The sequence below is a fragment of the Ixodes scapularis genome, unplaced genomic scaffold, assembly GCF_016920785.2.
Source record: "Ixodes scapularis isolate PalLabHiFi unplaced genomic scaffold, ASM1692078v2 PGA_scaffold13__105_contigs__length_92229423, whole genome shotgun sequence".
In the NCBI taxonomy this organism is placed as follows: domain Eukaryota; kingdom Metazoa; phylum Arthropoda; class Arachnida; order Ixodida; family Ixodidae; genus Ixodes; species Ixodes scapularis.
In genome coordinates this window covers 25458265-25475753 of record NW_024609839.1, presented here as the reverse complement: position 1 = coordinate 25475753, position 17489 = coordinate 25458265, and the positions used below count along the sequence as shown (strand labels likewise).

Sequence of the window (17489 nt, the reverse complement as noted above, 5' to 3'; positions counted from 1 at the left end):
TTTGACACCAGATGGCGTCAACTGGAAAGGAGGTCAGAGCACGTCATTATGGTATATGGGGTGCTCCGCCACCAAGAACATCCCGCGAAGGGGCTGACTTCTCCAGGGCTCTGGGATTCGATGAGAACTATGGAACAAACCGTTTTAAGGGAGTAGAAATTAGTAACAAAAGATTAGAGCTATGGTTGCGAAAATGAACGAACGGAAGAATTAAATTTGATTAAATTGACTTATTCGAAATTCGGCGTTGAACTAAAAACACTACTTGGCTAGGTAGCGCCAGTCACCGCCCGATTCAGAGGGAGTAACTGCCATCCATTCGTCCATCCATTCACCCATCAATCGGAAGAGCGTTGCCCCTCTTCGCGTACAGGCACCATCTGGTGTCAGCGGTAGTTCAGAGGCAGTCCATCTTTTGACACTAATTTCAATTAAGAAATCGGGCAGGTATGAATGTAATATTCGGTTTCTTATGGTGCATAAAGCCTATAGAGTGAGTTATAACCATACATAGGGAAAGGTAAGGCCAAATGAGACAAACATTTTCATTTTAATTGGGATTTTAATTTTTGGTTTAATATTTAAAACACTCGGCATGGGGATAATCTTAGATGTCTTGAAGTTATGCTCATTAAATATTACTTAACTGGAGCATTCGAAGCATTAAACTAAACTGCAACATCTGAAAGTAACTCAATGTCTCAGTTTCCCCCGCCCTGTGGGGCAAAAGGAGACAACGTGGTGGCAAAACGAGACACAGATAAAAACCTGATACGCGTTCAATTTTCCAATAAAAACACTTGAAACACACTGTGTGAGCTCCAACGCCCTTTTCATGAGCCAACTCTTTGCATTCCATGCACTCGATCTATACTGAATGCAGGGGCTACTTCGCTTAAATGCTCATTGCAAACTAGGCACTGACAGTCTCTAGTAGTATAAATCGCACAGTCCGCAGAACTTTCGGAAACTTATATTTTTTTCCCTTCAGTTGCACATTTCTCTGTTGCCTTTGCCCGCGTCAGCTTTGCCTTGTGGGGACATCACGTTAGAATAGTACTGCTGTCCGTCCGTCTTGTTTCCTTTTTCTGTCCTACGTTAGGTACAAAAGAAGTGTTCCTGAAGCCTAAAACGTCGTAAAGAACACGGCTTCTGTTGCCCAGGCATTTCTCTTGTTTTTCTGTTTTTGTAGTTACAATTGAAAACGAGCGTGTTGGTTAATAGATACAAAACTTGAAAGTATAAAACTGAGAAGACGAGGACGTCCGACGAGGACGAGGACGAGGATGAAAGATGTCCTGTTCCCGTCCTCGTCCTCTCTGTTTTATACTTTCAAGTTTTGTATTTGTTTTTGTAGAGCTGCTGATTTTTATATTCCCGAGTCGTTTGGCTCGTCTTTGAAGCGCATTCTTTGCTACTCCGAGAAGTGTGCACAGCACTGCGAAGGGAGTGATGCTGCTGCCTGACACCTTTTAAAGCTTTATTTATATTATTTTTGCGTTATGATGCCCTTGCTGTTGTTTTTATGCGCTCGGACAATCCTAGGCACCAGGAGAAAAAGAATATGGCTCAGGAACAAACAGGACACTCGTACGTTATTGGCATGCTCGTCATAAAATGTAAAATTGTCGCGTTTTGCCTCGCGCGTGTCCCACTATGTAAATAATGTTTTTTACAAAAAAAAAAGAAAAACAAACAAAACCTCATATCGCCCAAATTCGGTCCGAATAGAGCTAATAAAGCATACCAATGAAATTAAAGCTTACCTTGGTAGAACACCCGGTGCCAACAGGGGTGCACGTCTAGAAGCGAAATTTCGCGATGAGTTTTTCGCCTTTTTGGCGTGGTGTAAACACATCAACCACAACGCATCTTTTTTCTTCTCCGGAACACTTTTGCCAGCAGCTTAGAAAACTTTACAAGCGCAAAGTATGGAGGTCACGACACGTTTCGGTGGAGTTTGAACGTACTCCGATTGCTAGTCTTGGAGACAGATGACGCTAAACACAAACTGCCGCATTTGCCCCGGGTTTTGTTCCCCCTCTGAGCAAACGTGCTTTGAAAGTGCGTGAGGCACATCCCTAGATAATTCTGTCACCATGTGTGCAGGGATCGCCGTGTCGTTTGTATGAAGTATGAGCAGTGTGACTTGAGCGATCCAAAAGCGCCCCATGCTCGCGCCATTAGTGCGGTAAATATGAACGCGGGTCTGCACGCGCAACAAGATACCATAAAAAAATCGCTCCAAGACCGCTCTAAATTTGTGGGAATTAACTACTTTGTCCCATCCCTTACTCCTCATTTTCCTGCATTCCTATGCTCCGGTGGGTTTTATTTGGGAGCTCGCAGGACTTTGTTCATGCTTCATGCTTCGCCATTTGTTCTTCGCCGTTCTTTTCGGATAATGTCGCCCCCCCCCCCCCCCCGGCTGCAGAGGAATAATAAGGTGCGTGGCTCTCGCTAAATCTTGCTTCTCTTAAAATCTCAATGTATATATGACGAGAAAAATTGCTAACGAGGGATTAGGTTATTGTCTACACTAAGTTAAACGCCAATGTACAACGCGTTTGAAGTTTCTAATGTGACAGGAAAGCTAAGATAACATGGCGTCGCACTTTGCAGCACCGGACAGAGGCAGCTGGTATGTCTCGCGCGAGCCCTGCTGAGACAGAGCAAAGTGCTGGTCTTAGACGAAGCCACGTCGTCGGTGGATCTGGCCACGGACCAGCTTGTCAAGGAGACCATCCACTCCGAATTCAAAAGCACAACCGTGATCACGATCGCACACAAGCTACATACCGTCATGGACTGTGACAAGTAAGTGGCAGCCCCTTCGGATCTCTCCGATGAAATGTGATTTTAGCCGACAACTTTCATTTTTTTCTATGCATATTTATTTGCTTATTTATTTATTTCGTATATATCTTCTGGGTCCGAGGGCATGATTGAAGTATACACACTTTCCTTTGTATCTTCAATGTTTTGGCTTGGATTAAGGATTATTTAAGTGAACGAAAGCAGTGTGCCGTGCTTTGTGGAAAAAAATCCTAGTATGTCAAATTTGAGTCCGGGTTCCACAGCTAAATCTTTCCGCTCGGTCCTCTTATCTTCCTGGTCTATTTAAACGATAATATCACTGATATACAATCAAGTATAATGTTGTTTACAGACGATTGCATTATTTATAAATTACTTACTAATTTTATATTTATCCTATATATTGACAAGGTGATCAAGACAAATGTTTTTGTATGGAAGATTAATTTAATGATAGCTCTGAAGACCATACGCGCATGCTAAATTTTATACAAAGAAATTTTCGACAGGCTTCCAATCAAGTTAAGGATAGCTTATACTTTACATTTGTTCTTCCGTGTATTGAATACGCTTCAGTTATATGGGATCCGCATCAAATTTATTTATTTGACAAACCCGAAAGGATACAAAATTAAAGTGCTAAATTTTCATTATACCAAGTAGGTCATATACTGAGAGAAACTGAGTGAAGAAAGGAACCTTTTTAGGCAGAATGTTTTAGTGATATCTACAATAATAAACTACTAATCAATATACACACTTTTTTACAGGAACCTTTTTATGTGAACAAAAGGTTTTACAGAAACCTTTTTATGTGTCAGGAAGAACGGATCACCCACACAAAATCAGACCATACCCCTGCCACACATATACTTTCGCTTATACCCGGTGTTACAAAGGAAACTTTACACGGTCTTTTTACCGCAAAAATAGACTAGGCATCGCCGAAGGCTCATTCTCCACCCGAAGGTAGCGCAGAGGCCACAACCAGATGCCAAAGTTTCAGCCCGATCCGATAAGTTAATAAAAAGTTACCTGATTTTCTGAAAATTTCAATGGGAAAATGGAGCCCATTTTTGCCCGTTTTCGGTTTCTGCTGCCATAGAGCCCCATGTGTTCGAAAACTCCGTCGGCCGCCATTTTCCCATTGCAATTTTCAGAAAATTAGTTGTAACTTTTGATTAAGGAATCGGATCGGGCTGAAACTTTGGCATCTGGTTGTGATCTCTAGCGCTACCTTTGGGTGGAGAGTGAGCGTTCGGCGTTGCCTAGTTTATTTTTTGCGTTAGAAAAGACCGTGTAAATTTTCTTTTGTGACACCCTGTACTTTTTTCCCGACAGCCATTGAAGAGTGGAATAGGTTGCTGGTAGAAGCGTTCATGGCATATTGTTAAGATGCTCTCACGCACTCTGTGGTGTTTTTCATATTATATTACAGTCTTCATAAAATTTATTGGATATTTTTATTACTTGTGTCCCTAAAAAAAAGTATGTGACCCCTGCTTTAATGCCTCACGGCGAGGCAGGTTCTTCTCTGAATAAATAAATTACAAAAAACAGGTAGCAAAGCTGTAGCAAATGAACAGTAATAATAATAAAGCAAAATAAAACAATCGTACAATCATGGGTCATTGTAGAAACGGTTAGTATCAGCATTTCGAAACAGGTTCGGGTCAATATTAGTAGCAATAACTGGGGAGGTGTTTTTATTTTTTTGCTATGCGAGGAAGGAAGAATGATTGAAATTTTGTTTTCATTGAGATTAGGACTCAAATTTTATGTTGATGATGCACGCGAAATAGGAGGTAAAAGGGAAGAGCTATAATTTGATCGTGTAAGATGCGATGATTAGAAATAAACGTGAAATTTTTACGACGCTGATGAAGATATTGGTAAAAATAAAATAATATATATTGATGTGACACTTGCAGTGCGATAATAGTTCGATCGAACGACTAAATAGGTGCATTGTTAAAAATTGCACCTTAAGCATTGATAGCAGCCAGTTTGAAATGTTAAACCAGCACAAACTCCATCTGACATTTTTTTGGAACATATGTAATGGGATGAGCGTGTAGAATATTTAGCTCATAAACTTGCGAAAATATTTGGTATAGCCGGTCATTTTCGTTCTCGTTCGGTTACAAATAGTAAAGTTAAAATTTATCACGCTTTGTTGAGGTCACAAATTTACTATTTCCATTTGGTTCGGGGCCCACGGCTAAAACTTGCATAAACAAAGCAATGATTCTCAAAAATAGTACAAAGTTTCATTGCAAGCGTTTTCAGGACACTCATGCCGAACCGTTGGTTTTTAGACACAATATCGGGAAAGGGGTCAGTGTGTATGACTATCGTTTCCCATATTTACATTTATTCTCAAGTGTAGAGTGTATCATTTAGTCTCAGCTTCTGTAACTTGACTGAACTCGAATGTATACACAGTATCCTACGCCAGGAATTGCGGATTGTTCACCATATCCGTACTGATTATGCACTTCAATCCCTCGTTCATTACTTGCCCGCATTGCCTGACAAGTTCGTCATCGATAAGATTGATATTCATTATTTAAGTAAAAAAGTGTGCACTCATTTTGCTTGGGCAATAATGTTGTTGTTTTAATATATTATTGTATTGTGTTCTTTATGTGCGGGGACTCCGGATTTAGTCAAGCACCTTGGAAGCTTTTTGTACGGTGCCCTCGGCACTAATATGTTCTAATCATGTTCAAAGTTGAAACAAACTCGCCTAGCATATGACTTAGGCGGCAGCCTTCCGGCTGACCAAATGGCTTAACATTTTTACTTTAATCAGAGGATGTGTTGCTAACTTCTTGTTTCAATGAGAATCTGAAAAGCGAAAACAACATAATACTAACCGGGAAGTTTATAATCGTATTGATGGCTAAAGGTTTACTTCAATCATTTTTTCAAAGTTATACGTACAAGGGCTGTAATTGTTTCAACTTCTGGTGAACTTTGTAAGTTCAGAAACAAGACGATGAAAAATATTTTAATCTACACACTGATACGAATTCAATAGCTGCTTCTCTATTTTTATAATGACTTTGCACTTGCGTTTGTACACCCCCTCGCACACGATGGCTTTAGTTGCCCTTATGCCACTAAAATTGGATGCTCCCTCTGAAGAAGCTTGCCGCCTGGGTCTTCTGTCATTACACCATATGTCATAAAGACCGTCAATCGCGCCAGACATGTAATGCGTGTGGAGGAAACTAAAGGAAACAAACTGCATGAAGCTACAGGAAGCATAAACAGAGGTCGTTGATAATGGGGGTCAGAAAATAACGTCTGCTGTGACTGACAGTTTCGTTTAACTGGTGAAGGAACCCTAGAAGCAACCTTCTTTTAGGAGACCATCCAAAAGCTTTTTTCACGTCGTAATAACAGACTTAATATTAGCGGTGAGTATGTGGAGAAGTAACGAGACTGTTTCCTTACCTGCATTCTTTGTATACGTAAAAAGGATTTATCACTGGTGTCGTTTAACAAATCAAATTAATGGGAAATTAAAAATAAATAATCAACAGCCCTGACATTAACACGCATTTTAAAATAAGTGCAAAATAGTGTTATAGTTTTTTAAGCAAATGTTATTAATGTATACAATTTTTTAGGAGACTGATGTTTTTGTAATAGTCGTCACTTGTTTATTGGACTCGGTGGATATTAGATGACTACTTTGGTAGTCATTTTAATCAGTAGTATTTGTATTCCTGCCATTTTTGCTTACATTTCAGCAATTTGTAAGTTGCTAGAAGTAATTATAGTTGTAATTTAATTACTTTTAACCTCGGAATGGAATAATCTCAGGTATAACTACAACTAGTGTTTCATAGTTTTGTCACGCTGGAGCTTTATTATAAAGAGTTACTGATAAGAAGAAAAAAAAAAACGCTGAGTGTCTGCCTCATTGCTATGCCACCCATTCTTGAAATTTCGAAAGCGCCACAACTGCGTGTTTATCCCGTAAACACGCAGTGGAAGCTAAAAGCACGGAACGGTCGATCCCTTTTTTTTTATATGTGTCGAATAAAAAAAAAGTTATCCCGAGATAGAGGGTGTGCTTTCTTTTCTAATTCAAAAAGATTAAAAAAAGTGATCGAAATAATATAGTTATTGTTACGCCATATCATTACCCGAATCTTACAATTTCAAGTTTCTTTAAAAAGATATGTATCCCACAAAAACAAAAACCGCGCATCAATGGAACGGTGATCAAAATAGACTCTGTTCCTACTAAGAATAAAATTAACGTCTAATCACTCGTACTAACATACGTTTTTCTTTTCTTTTTAATGCAGAATTCTGGTTCTAGCCGCGGGAAACGTGCTCGAGCAAGGTTCACCCAAGGAGTTGCTGGAAATGAAGGATGGTCTTTTCTTCGCCATGGCAAAAGACGCGGGACTGGCGTGAAATTCCTGCTCGCGCAAATTAAACGCCGATACAGAATCGCGGTTCTCAATGTGTGGCGAGTAGCGACGAAGCTTGGGCAGTATTACTAAAGTATAGTGCCTCGCACGCGCTCCCAACTTGCGTCTACAGCGTCCCAAAAAAAAAAAGACAAAAATTGGACCCTCGAGTTCCGCCTTGTGACGTCATAAAAGTGTCACACTGGCGCCGGACGCGATCCTGGTGGTATCCCAGCAGCAATGGTGGATGCGGCAGACGCCTGCTCCGCTACAGGTCGCCCTTCAGTTCAGTGGGAGAGGCCACGGAAGCTTCGGCAGCAATGAGTTTGGTCTCGGCGAAGACGGCGACACCCACGTTCGCTCGCGCTTGCCGCCAGCCTTTCCACGACCGCGAGGATCGCAACGTCCGACAGCGTGACACTCTGGCTTCTGTGGCGTCATTCGTTGCCACTTCGGGGTCTTTTTTTATGTATCGGTAGGATAGGACGCTGAACACACCATTCAAACACGCGCCCCAGAAAGCGTACTATATGTTAGTCCTATAGACCTACGCTCCGTTTACAAGTCTATCGGATGGTCAAAGGTGTCACAGTGCTCCGCAAGAGCATAGCGTTCTCGGTCGAATTTGCGTACATCGTTCCTGTGCTGGTGTAACCTTTCCATAAGTTATTTGTTTCGCCAATATATGATACAGGACATTTTAAGCAGGGTATCCGGTAAACAAATTCCCGGTGTTTTTTCCTTCGGGGGGCGATCTTTTGGTCTTGGCATGAACCGTCCAAGAGTGGATACCGGTTTGTGAGCCACGTGAATGCCTTGTTTTGCCAGTACCCGTGGTAGTGCTTCGCTAGTATCTTGAACGTAGGAAACGCTGATGCGCGTGATGGGGCGATGCGGCGCAGCTCCCTTTGGTTGTGGGTTTTGGCGAGCGTGAACCGTACGTTTTGTGACTTGTCGGATAAACCTTGTAGGGTAGCCGTTCTTTCTCAGATCAGCGATCACACTCTGCCCCTCGATTTTGCTGTCAGTTTTTGAAGAACAGATAACAGCCGCCCTGGACGTGAGTGTTGCAACGACTGATGCCTTATGCCTCGATGGATGGTGCGACTTAAAATTAAGGTAGCGTCTGGGGTGAGTCGGCTTCCTGTATACCGTAAACGTCATCTCCTCCCCTGCAGCCTCTTCACCAGTACGTCAAGGAATGATAAACTGTTGTCGTTTTCGCGTTCCACGGTGAACTGGATGTCGGGCTCGATGGAGTTGAGGTGAGCCAGGAACTTATCAACTTGTGATGTTTTCAATATACAAAAACAGTAGTCCACATAACGCATGAACACCTAGGTTTGTTGGCAAAGGAGTGTATACCGCTCGTTGTTCGATGCTTTCCATTGTCAAATTTGCAGTGGTGTCAGATATGGACGCACCCATCGCAGTTCCGCTGGTTTGTTTGTAGAAGTCTCTTTTGAAGCAAAAGTAGGTGCCGCGGAGGCAAAGATCAAGAAGGCGGCACAGCTCGTCCACGCTGAGGCTGGTTCTGAGTTCGGAATCTTATTCGAGAACCACTCTGGCTGTGGAGGCTGCCAGGTGTACTGGAACGCTGGTAAAGAGGGACACGACATCGAACGACACTATGCAGTGGTCCCTGATGACCTCCACTTCCGACATGCGTTCAACGAAGTCACCGGCATTGCGGACATAGGTGGATGTTCTTCCAGTGAGAGGCGAAATTATCCGGTGTAAGTAGTTTGACAAGGCCCGGAGCGAAGAGGTGTCACAGTGCGGAGCACTGTGACACCTTTGATTATCCGATAGACTTCGCGAACGCGTCCGTTCTTGATGTTGAAACCAATCTCCGAAAAAGACATCACCTTAAATCATGGCACATCCAAAATACACCAGGAAATATCAACAGATCTATGGGTACCTTACCATCTGTTTATGTGAGCGGACTACGACACGCGATTAGAAAAAGACTGGATGGAAAGGCGGAAGCGCGATTAAAAAATATGCATACCGCCAAAGAAGACGAGGCTGCTCCCACGCACGAGATCAGTCGCCCCTGAAGAAGAACCCGAACTGGTTTTGAAACGTTGGGTCCGAGTTTAATTGTTGGTTGGAGTCAAATATTTTTCCATTATCACTTCCCAACCAGACAGGCGTCTGTCAAAGATGTTTAGTTTCAAGTAAGTGGCGTTTCTCACCTTGCAGTTCGAGTTTCGCTTTAAGCTGCTGACGAATAATACAATTAAATTCTTCTGGCGACGATGCAACAACGGGGACACCTACAGCGAACTTTAAAATACGCAGCGAATATTTTACCGGGACGGAGAAGTGGAACGAGGTTGCGCACACGAAAAACACTCTGAGAAAAAAAGTGTGCAGTCGGGTGCATCGGGCGCACATGCACCCTTTTTCTGAAAGATGCATCCTGCGTCGCCCAGCCAGTGTACTTGTACACCGACAATAAGCATCCTCCTCTCCCCTAAACTCCTCTAGGTGTATCAGTGCACCCCCACGCTAGCCGTGCGCCCCGATCAGCTTGTGCTTGGATTCCCCCTTGGGGGTCACTTATTGGGTTTGGCAGTTTCTTAGGAAGTATACAGCTATCCTGTTCACTCGATATTGACACTAGAGTGGACGCTATGCTTGTTTTAGGCAGGGTTGTAAAGTGCCTAGGTACAAGTAACTGGAAATCGGTATCTATGCACGTTTGTTGTGCCTGAAATACAAACCTAGGTACTTACATTTCTCGGTATCTGTATTTGTATCTTAGGTACATTTTTCAGTGACTTGTAACTAAGTGAAGCTACTTTTTACAGGTACTTTTCTAATCACTTCTTCAAAATCGTAGAAACTCTAAATCTTGAAATATTAACACACTACCATGTGCCGTGATTAACGTTGAGTTGGACACGACATCGGAGTCACTGACTTGATCGAACGACGTTTTAGCAAACGAAGCCCCGCCTATGATGTTTCATCGAACGACACACTTTAGTGAATGTAGGTGTTCATTTGAGCGAACGGTGGATTAGCGATGCCGTTCTATCGACACCAACTTATTTAATCGCTTCGGAACTCCGTTTAGAAAAAATAGCGACCTGCTTCTTTCATCTCAAACCGAAATCGACTTCACTACGTGTTTGAAGTTCCTCTGACAGCTATACAAGGAAGGAGATAACTTGAACGATGTGCGCCTTTTCTGTTGTCCGTATCTTGTCCTTGTGGTGACACTGTTTTGCCATAAATACAACATAAAATATAATTGCAAATAAATTATAATTACAATCGTACATCAGTGTAACATCGCGTATATAATACCGTTTCCACTCAATAAATCGTACTCAAAATTTGCACTTATCAAAACTGAAAAAGTTCTGAAAGAAAAAAAAAACAAAAAAACTAATTTTTCTTCTGACAAACGAAAGAAAAAATAAAACGAGGAAGCTTGAAGCCTTTCGCTCGTCGTCGCGAAGGTAAGGTTCATATGCACTCGACTCATGCGCTTCTTCATGTGGCCGACGTCTTCTGGGCCCGTCGGCGTCAGCACCGGCTCTGAGGGCAAGAACTTCAATAAGCGAGTTTCGGCGGTTTTGGTGTGACATGGTAAACAGTGGAAGCTGTGGCCTCGGTGAACAAATTGGAGCGTGGGGACAAGGCACGTGAGGATTCAACACCGATGTGGGCATCGCATTGACGCCAATAAAGCACACTTATCGAGCTCGTTTTCGAGTGTATCCTTAGTATAAAAAGCTTTACTTCCAAATAGTTGGAGAAATTTGGATTAAAAAAATAATAAAGACAGTATCCTGAAAGTAACTGTACCTGTACCTAGGTACATCTTTAAGCAAGTACCTAGGTGAGTACCTAAGTACATTTTCGTATGAATAACTGTAACTGTATCTTAGGTACATTTTTTAAGGAACTTTTACAACCCTGGTTTTAGGCCAATCGGGTCTCCGTGTAGGATCACGTGACTACAGTCTCCAAGCTAGAGATAAGGCACAGCACTGCACCTGCCTGAAGGCCAAGGCTACGGATAGCATCCACTGCACTATTAACTTGCACATGCAACGAAATTGACGTCATCATATCCCTCATTCGAGCTTATTTAGCTGGGTCGAACTTTCAAAAGGATATAAGGGACAAATCGTTGTGTTCATTGTTGGGTTGCCACTGAAGATAAGCCTTTGCGAGGGCGCCCCTCTTTTGGCCTTGAAAGAGCTGCAATTTTCATACTCTTTTTTTTTCTCTCTCCCTAAGCTGAAAACATGGAAGAAGGTGCAGGTTTCACGGATGACTTAGTAGCTTTTTCGATCTTGGTGCTTCCCGGCCTAGTTTCTTGTGTGCTGTGCCGCGACCAGCGGGGCTGCCGTAGATTTCGTTCGCGACGACGTATTCGAGTGTACCAAGATTTCTAGCGTTTGAAAAGTCCTAAGCGTATATCGGCAACAAGTGAGTTCTTCAGAAAAGCCCAAGGAATTCATGTGATGAGTTTAGTGTTCGTTTCGACAAACTACTGCGTCTGCTACATTGTGTTGAGTCTTCACGGACCCCTTTCCTTTCGTTTTTGTGTTTGTGGTGTTCTGCAGTGCCCGTGTCGATATATATTTCGGATTACATATTTCGAGTACGGCGTTTACATCGTAAGTGCTCTGCAACCTACTTCTTTGCAACAATTGACCGTTCCGTTCCGGATTACTTCTGGAATTAGGCAGTGTCTAATTTCTAACAGCCGGGAGAATAATTTCCCCGAAATTCTATCAGCAGTCGCCTGCCATTAGCTGACTATAATCATGTGACAACCGCAGGTAGAATACTGACTTTCTTATTCTCCTGCCGTTTTGTGAAAACACGTTTTCGTTGATACACGTCTTGTATATACGTTAAATCGACACTAACGTTTCATCGTCACTCGTTACGCAAAACGCACGCTGTATGGACATTTTTTCCGCGCGTGTATCTCTGAGGGCGCGTGCTAACCGACCCCGCCCACCCGTTCACGCTAGAGTTCCTGCATAGGCTCCTTATGGCAACCAGAGTTGCGCATCTGTAGACTGTTTCCCACGTGCCGCCGCGCCGCTATTCGGCGAGATTCGATCACGTGAGGAGCCGGATCAAGTGCCGTGCAGGAAAGTAGACGTTGCACGCGCCCCGACGTACGTTCCCCTGCTTTAGAGCGCGCCGCGCGCCTCGAACGCGCGGCACCGCTATTAGACTACTTCCATAAAGCCCTGCATGCAACACGGCGCACGTTGCACTCTGGGAACTAGTTGGCCAGGGAAGAAAGTGGCATGGTTTCGGTTTCGATCGACACGTCGACAAGAGATTATACACATAGCGTGGACTATTAATGGCCGTTATCTCATGTTTTCTGGTCCTGAGAGCGTCATTTGTGGTCTTTAAACATAACCTAAATGGCCAGACCTCCAAGCTTTAGCACAAGCCCGAGACTTATAGCTTGTCTTAGTACATGCTCGTTGTATTTTTGTACTTGAGCCTTTCTGTTAGCGTTTCGAGGTATGTGGACTAGCCATTGCTGAGAATCTCGACGCTGCGAAGCTCGGGGATATTGCTTGTGTACGAGTCAACAAGCTGCAACAACCAATAAGCATGCATACATCGAGCTCGCACCTTTACATTAGTGTTGCTGGTCAGTAAGTTCGTGTGCTTAGACGAAATATAACTTTTTTGCAATTACTGTTTTTCTTAATAATCCTGAGTACGCTGGGTAAAACTCGGAAGCGCCATGAAGAATCTCAATTTAAACACACTTGTCTCTTATCGGTACTGACCCGCAGCACTGCACCGAAACGAAGTCCCCACCCGCTTGCATTCCACTAATATTCAACATCGCGTATGCGCGTAAAGTTATCCTGCAATCATATAGGCACATTCGCACATACAAACCGTTTTAAGAAAGCAAAAGTCGAGCACTTGTGTGGAGAATCTCGCACCGTTCGCTGGAAGTGCACCGGACGGATATGAACCCCTATGCGGTGCGCCAAACGAACGAAATTATTCAAAGCGCATTTGACGGTTGCTAATGGCCATAATATTTGTTATGTGTTTTCTTTCTTCCTGCCTGAGTATGCCGAGATAATTTCAGACAGACCGTTCAGCACAGATCATGGGCGTCAGTAAAAGCTCGTCCAAAAAGGCTTAGGGAGGAGTAGGAGACGCTTGTTGGGGCCTCCGTCGTAGCTAGCCGATCTCAGCGTTTGCAAAAACTTAATCTTCTATCAGCATAAAATTTGAATGGGAGATATATGATGACACGAGGAAGACATCATAGTAACTTTTGTGCAGTAGTGAGGTCGAATTTATGGCGTTTACTTAAAAGTTCATGCGTCAACGCTGGGCTCAACCTTGATACTGCTGTGAGGATGCGGCTTGTTTTTCGCCCAATGAAGTAACAAGAAGCGGACGTTTGGCAAACAAAATACTGTAAGGCTTCAGGTGACCAAGTTTCAGTTGTAGTTTACTGGTACTAACGGGATTATTGAAATTGGACTCAAAGATGCACTCGTGGGGTGAGGTGACTAAGCCACGTCTGGTACGTCCGGTGGACCGGAAACCAAGGAAAGTGCCCACGTCTTCGTTTTGTATCGCTCGAGAATGAGAGTATTGTACGTTCGTGAAAGGTCAGATAATCGAAAACGCAAGCAGCGATTTCGGTCGCGGCGTCATAGCATGAGGTGAAGCTGCTCAGTCGAAACCGAAACCGATTGGCCAACTAGTTCCCAGCGTGCACTGCGTGGTATTGCGCGGCGATGGGGCGCGTCGGTTTTGGAAGAAGTCCATTCAGTCAAGTAAGGAGCAGACTCCGCAAGCCGTACAGGAAAGCTGGCACTCCGGGGGTGAACGCGCAACTCCGGCTCCCGTAGGGAGCCTATACAGGAACTCTAGTTCACGCCGCTCCGTGGCGACAGTCTGCGGCGGCTCATTACGAACATGTTAACCCACCTGTCCCACCCGTACCCGTCACTTCGTGGATACAATCTGGGGCGGCTCGTTACAGGAAAAAAAAAAAGGGAAGCTAAAATAGGAAAGCTAATCTGAGCTGTCGATGAAGCGTCGTTCGATGAATGAAGGGCGACTGACGGTGGAATTTTGTGGAAATAATTCTGCCGGCTGCTTGGAGAATAGACACTACCTAAGACTCACACCCGGTTCTTGTTTGCTTAGTAATCTTCTAAGTTGCGTAAGAGCTTCTTCGTACGTCTTCGCATTTCACGAATTGCTTGCAAGTTTGTACATGTTTACGAAATAAGCTGTGTAATAAACTTCTATGAGATTTGAAAACAATCCCGTGTGTCTGTTTACCTGCCTTTTTGCAATCACCGGGACGCATAGATTTTTTAAGGGTTTCCTCGATGTCTTAAATAGGCTTATGAAGTTAGTTATCAAGCGGGTGCATAAAGTGGTGTGACCATGCACCTTTGAATCGGGTGCATCTGTGTTCTCTTCGAATTCAGTGGGTGTAGAAAGAGGTGTAACAGTACACTACTGAACGGGGTGTTTCTGTGTTCCCTTTGAGAGCAGTAGGTGTAGAAAGGGGAGTAAAGGTACACGATTGAGCAGGGTGCATCTGTGTTCCCTTTGAGTGAGGCGGGTTAATGAAACGGTGCAATGGTACACCTTCGAACGGGGTGCATTTGTGTTCCCTTTCATTTCATTGGGTGTAGAAAGAGGTATAGCCGTACACCACTGAATGCGGTGCACCTGTGTTCCCTTCGAGTGAGATTTCTGTAGAAAAAGGTGTACATGTGCACCGCACCAACGGGTGTACACATACTCCCATATTTGGGGTGTGCAAGTGTTCCCCCAAAGGGTGTAGTGTATGTGACAAGCACTTACACCCCCTATGGGTGCACCCCATGACACCCCTTTTTTTGGAGTGTACAACCCACCGATCTTTTCATTAGCCTACTGCAGGGGTCTCCACACTTTTTGGCTAAGGGGCCGGATCGGGAATCTGTTGCTGTCTAGAGAGCCTGAAAATATGAAGTAAAGAGAAATGAGAAATAAACGTAATAAAAATCTCAGATCAGCATCTAAATACAAAAATGAATATTACTAAGCACAATAATCAAAGGTGAACAAAAACAATACTTTATTTTCAAATTTAATATTTTGCTAATTATTAATATACAGAATACCTGGATCCTAGAAAACGCATGAGGCAGAAATTAAAGCGCATAGGAACTTCGGCATGTTCACGGAGACCAGAAGGCTAACGAGAAATACAGAACTGACACTGCTAACCTGCAATAATTGGTACTCACTGGCGGTCATAGCTGAGCTCGCTGCTGCGGAGCTCCCACTGTCGGCAAGCTTTGGCAACGCTTCCAACACGCCCACATGCCTTGCACTGACCTCGCATCATCCATTTCGCACCACCACAGAAGAGAGAGAGAGGATAAAGCTGTTCTTGTACGAATTTTGAGTGACAGGTTAGTCTGCTAGAGGGAGAATAGCAACGTTTGGGCGAGTCTAGAACCCACAAAGGAGTTAGCTATGAGAAGATAGTTTCTCCTTCCCTGGGGAAAAATTTCCGCTAAATATAGCGGGGAAATGTTTTCGCCAAATTTAGCGGGGAAAATTTTCCCCTAACTTTAGCTGGGAATTTTTCCGCTAACTTTAGCGGGGAAAATTACCCATCATGCACCGCGCGGTTACGCCGACGCCGACGGGGTTTTGAAGATCGAGAAAGGTGGGCAGCGATCGCCGACAACATGCTATTTGCTACCGGCAATAGTGTCTGAAAGCAAGTGGCAGTCACCTTCAATGTGCAATGCTTTTTACTGCTTGTCAACCACTTGGGTTGGTGGATGCAATTATAATAAATTTCTTATTTTTTATCTCATGCCTACCTCAGAAAACCAGTGGCAGTCATTTTTAGTGTGCAATTTATTTCACTGTTTGTGAACCGGTCGTGCTGGCGGATCCTATTTCTATATATATATATATATACTTTAATCATTATGTCATATGCCTACCCCAGAATGCCAATGGCAGTCACTTTATTGTGAAAGGCTCTCCGAAGTTGTAATCATTATGTCATATGCCTACCCCAGAAAACCAATGGCAGTCACTTTATTGTGAAAGGTTCTCCCGAAGTTTGTGGATCAGTTCTTCTAGCAAATGTCTTTTTTTATTACCTATTCATTATGTGATGCCTACTTTCGAAAACCAATTGCGCCACTTTTAAGGTGCAATGTTTTTCTTGGTTCTTGGGCCAGTTCTGCTGGTGGATATACTTTTTTAATATCACTGGTAAATACAAGCCTATGAAACACCTCTACCGAACCTTGTGAAGTGGCTTATATAATTTTAAAAACAACCTCGGCCGAACTTATCGTTGCTGATCCTGAGCTCGTCTGAATATTTTTCCTTTTTAATCAAAGTTCTCACCTCCCTGGACAGCCAAACGCAACATTTTCTTCGAATTGAGTCGATCGCTCATCTGCCATGGCCGAGGCCGGCCCTTCCTCTGGCCAGGACATACCTTCAGTCGAAATGGAAGATTTGCCCATGGGTACGTCAAGTGCTTTGAGCGCAATCTCCTACTACGAGAGCATCTCTGACGATCCCGGTGACGATTCCGACCCATGTAATCTGGTCCAGAGTCGCAAAAAACGCAATGCTTCCAGCAGCTCCGAGACAAGTAATAAGACCGTCAGAAACACGAAACAAGAACATCCCCACCTTGTAGTGGTACTGAAGCCAAAAGATCCATCCAACATAATCCCCACAATCAATCCGCTGAAAATCACCGAGAAGCTAGAGATGACTGCCCCAGATGGAATCATCCTTGTCAGGCCAAACCGAAGGCTGAATCTACTTGCTATAGACACGAAAAACAGAGATGCGACAAAAGCTTTGCTTGCACTGACCACCATCGGAGGCATCCCTGTCCAGGCCTACGAGCCCTTTCCCCGTGAATCGGCCATCGGAGTTGTATACGGAGTGCCGTCAGACATAAACCACAAGGAACTTCAGGTGGCTATACGAGCTACGGCGCCTGTTATCTCCGTTCGTCGGCTAGGCACGTCCCAAGTTGTTAAGGTTGTCCTCAACACAGACATTTTGCCGGAATACATCACGATTGGATATACAAGATGCAGGATGGAACCGTTTGTAGAGAAACCTCGCCAATGCAATGGGTTTGGACGCATTCGAACCGCGTGCACGAAAGAGTCACGTTGCACACGCTGTGGAGGACCACATGAACGC

The 17489-nt window shown here is 43.8% G+C and overlaps 1 protein-coding gene across 1 annotated transcript in view; it reads left to right on the top strand.

Moving 5' to 3' along the window:
• Positions 1-7313, top strand: part of LOC8050782 (multidrug resistance-associated protein 1) — a gene marked incomplete at its 5' end in the record, with an annotated part of 109083 nt that extends 101770 nt beyond the window's left edge. The window contains 2 exon segments of the mRNA XM_040207301.2: positions 2623-2817; positions 7143-7313. Of these exon segments, the coding sequence (XP_040063235.2) occupies positions 2623-2817; positions 7143-7254 (307 nt within the window).
• Between the last annotated feature and the right edge of the window lie 10176 nt (positions 7314-17489).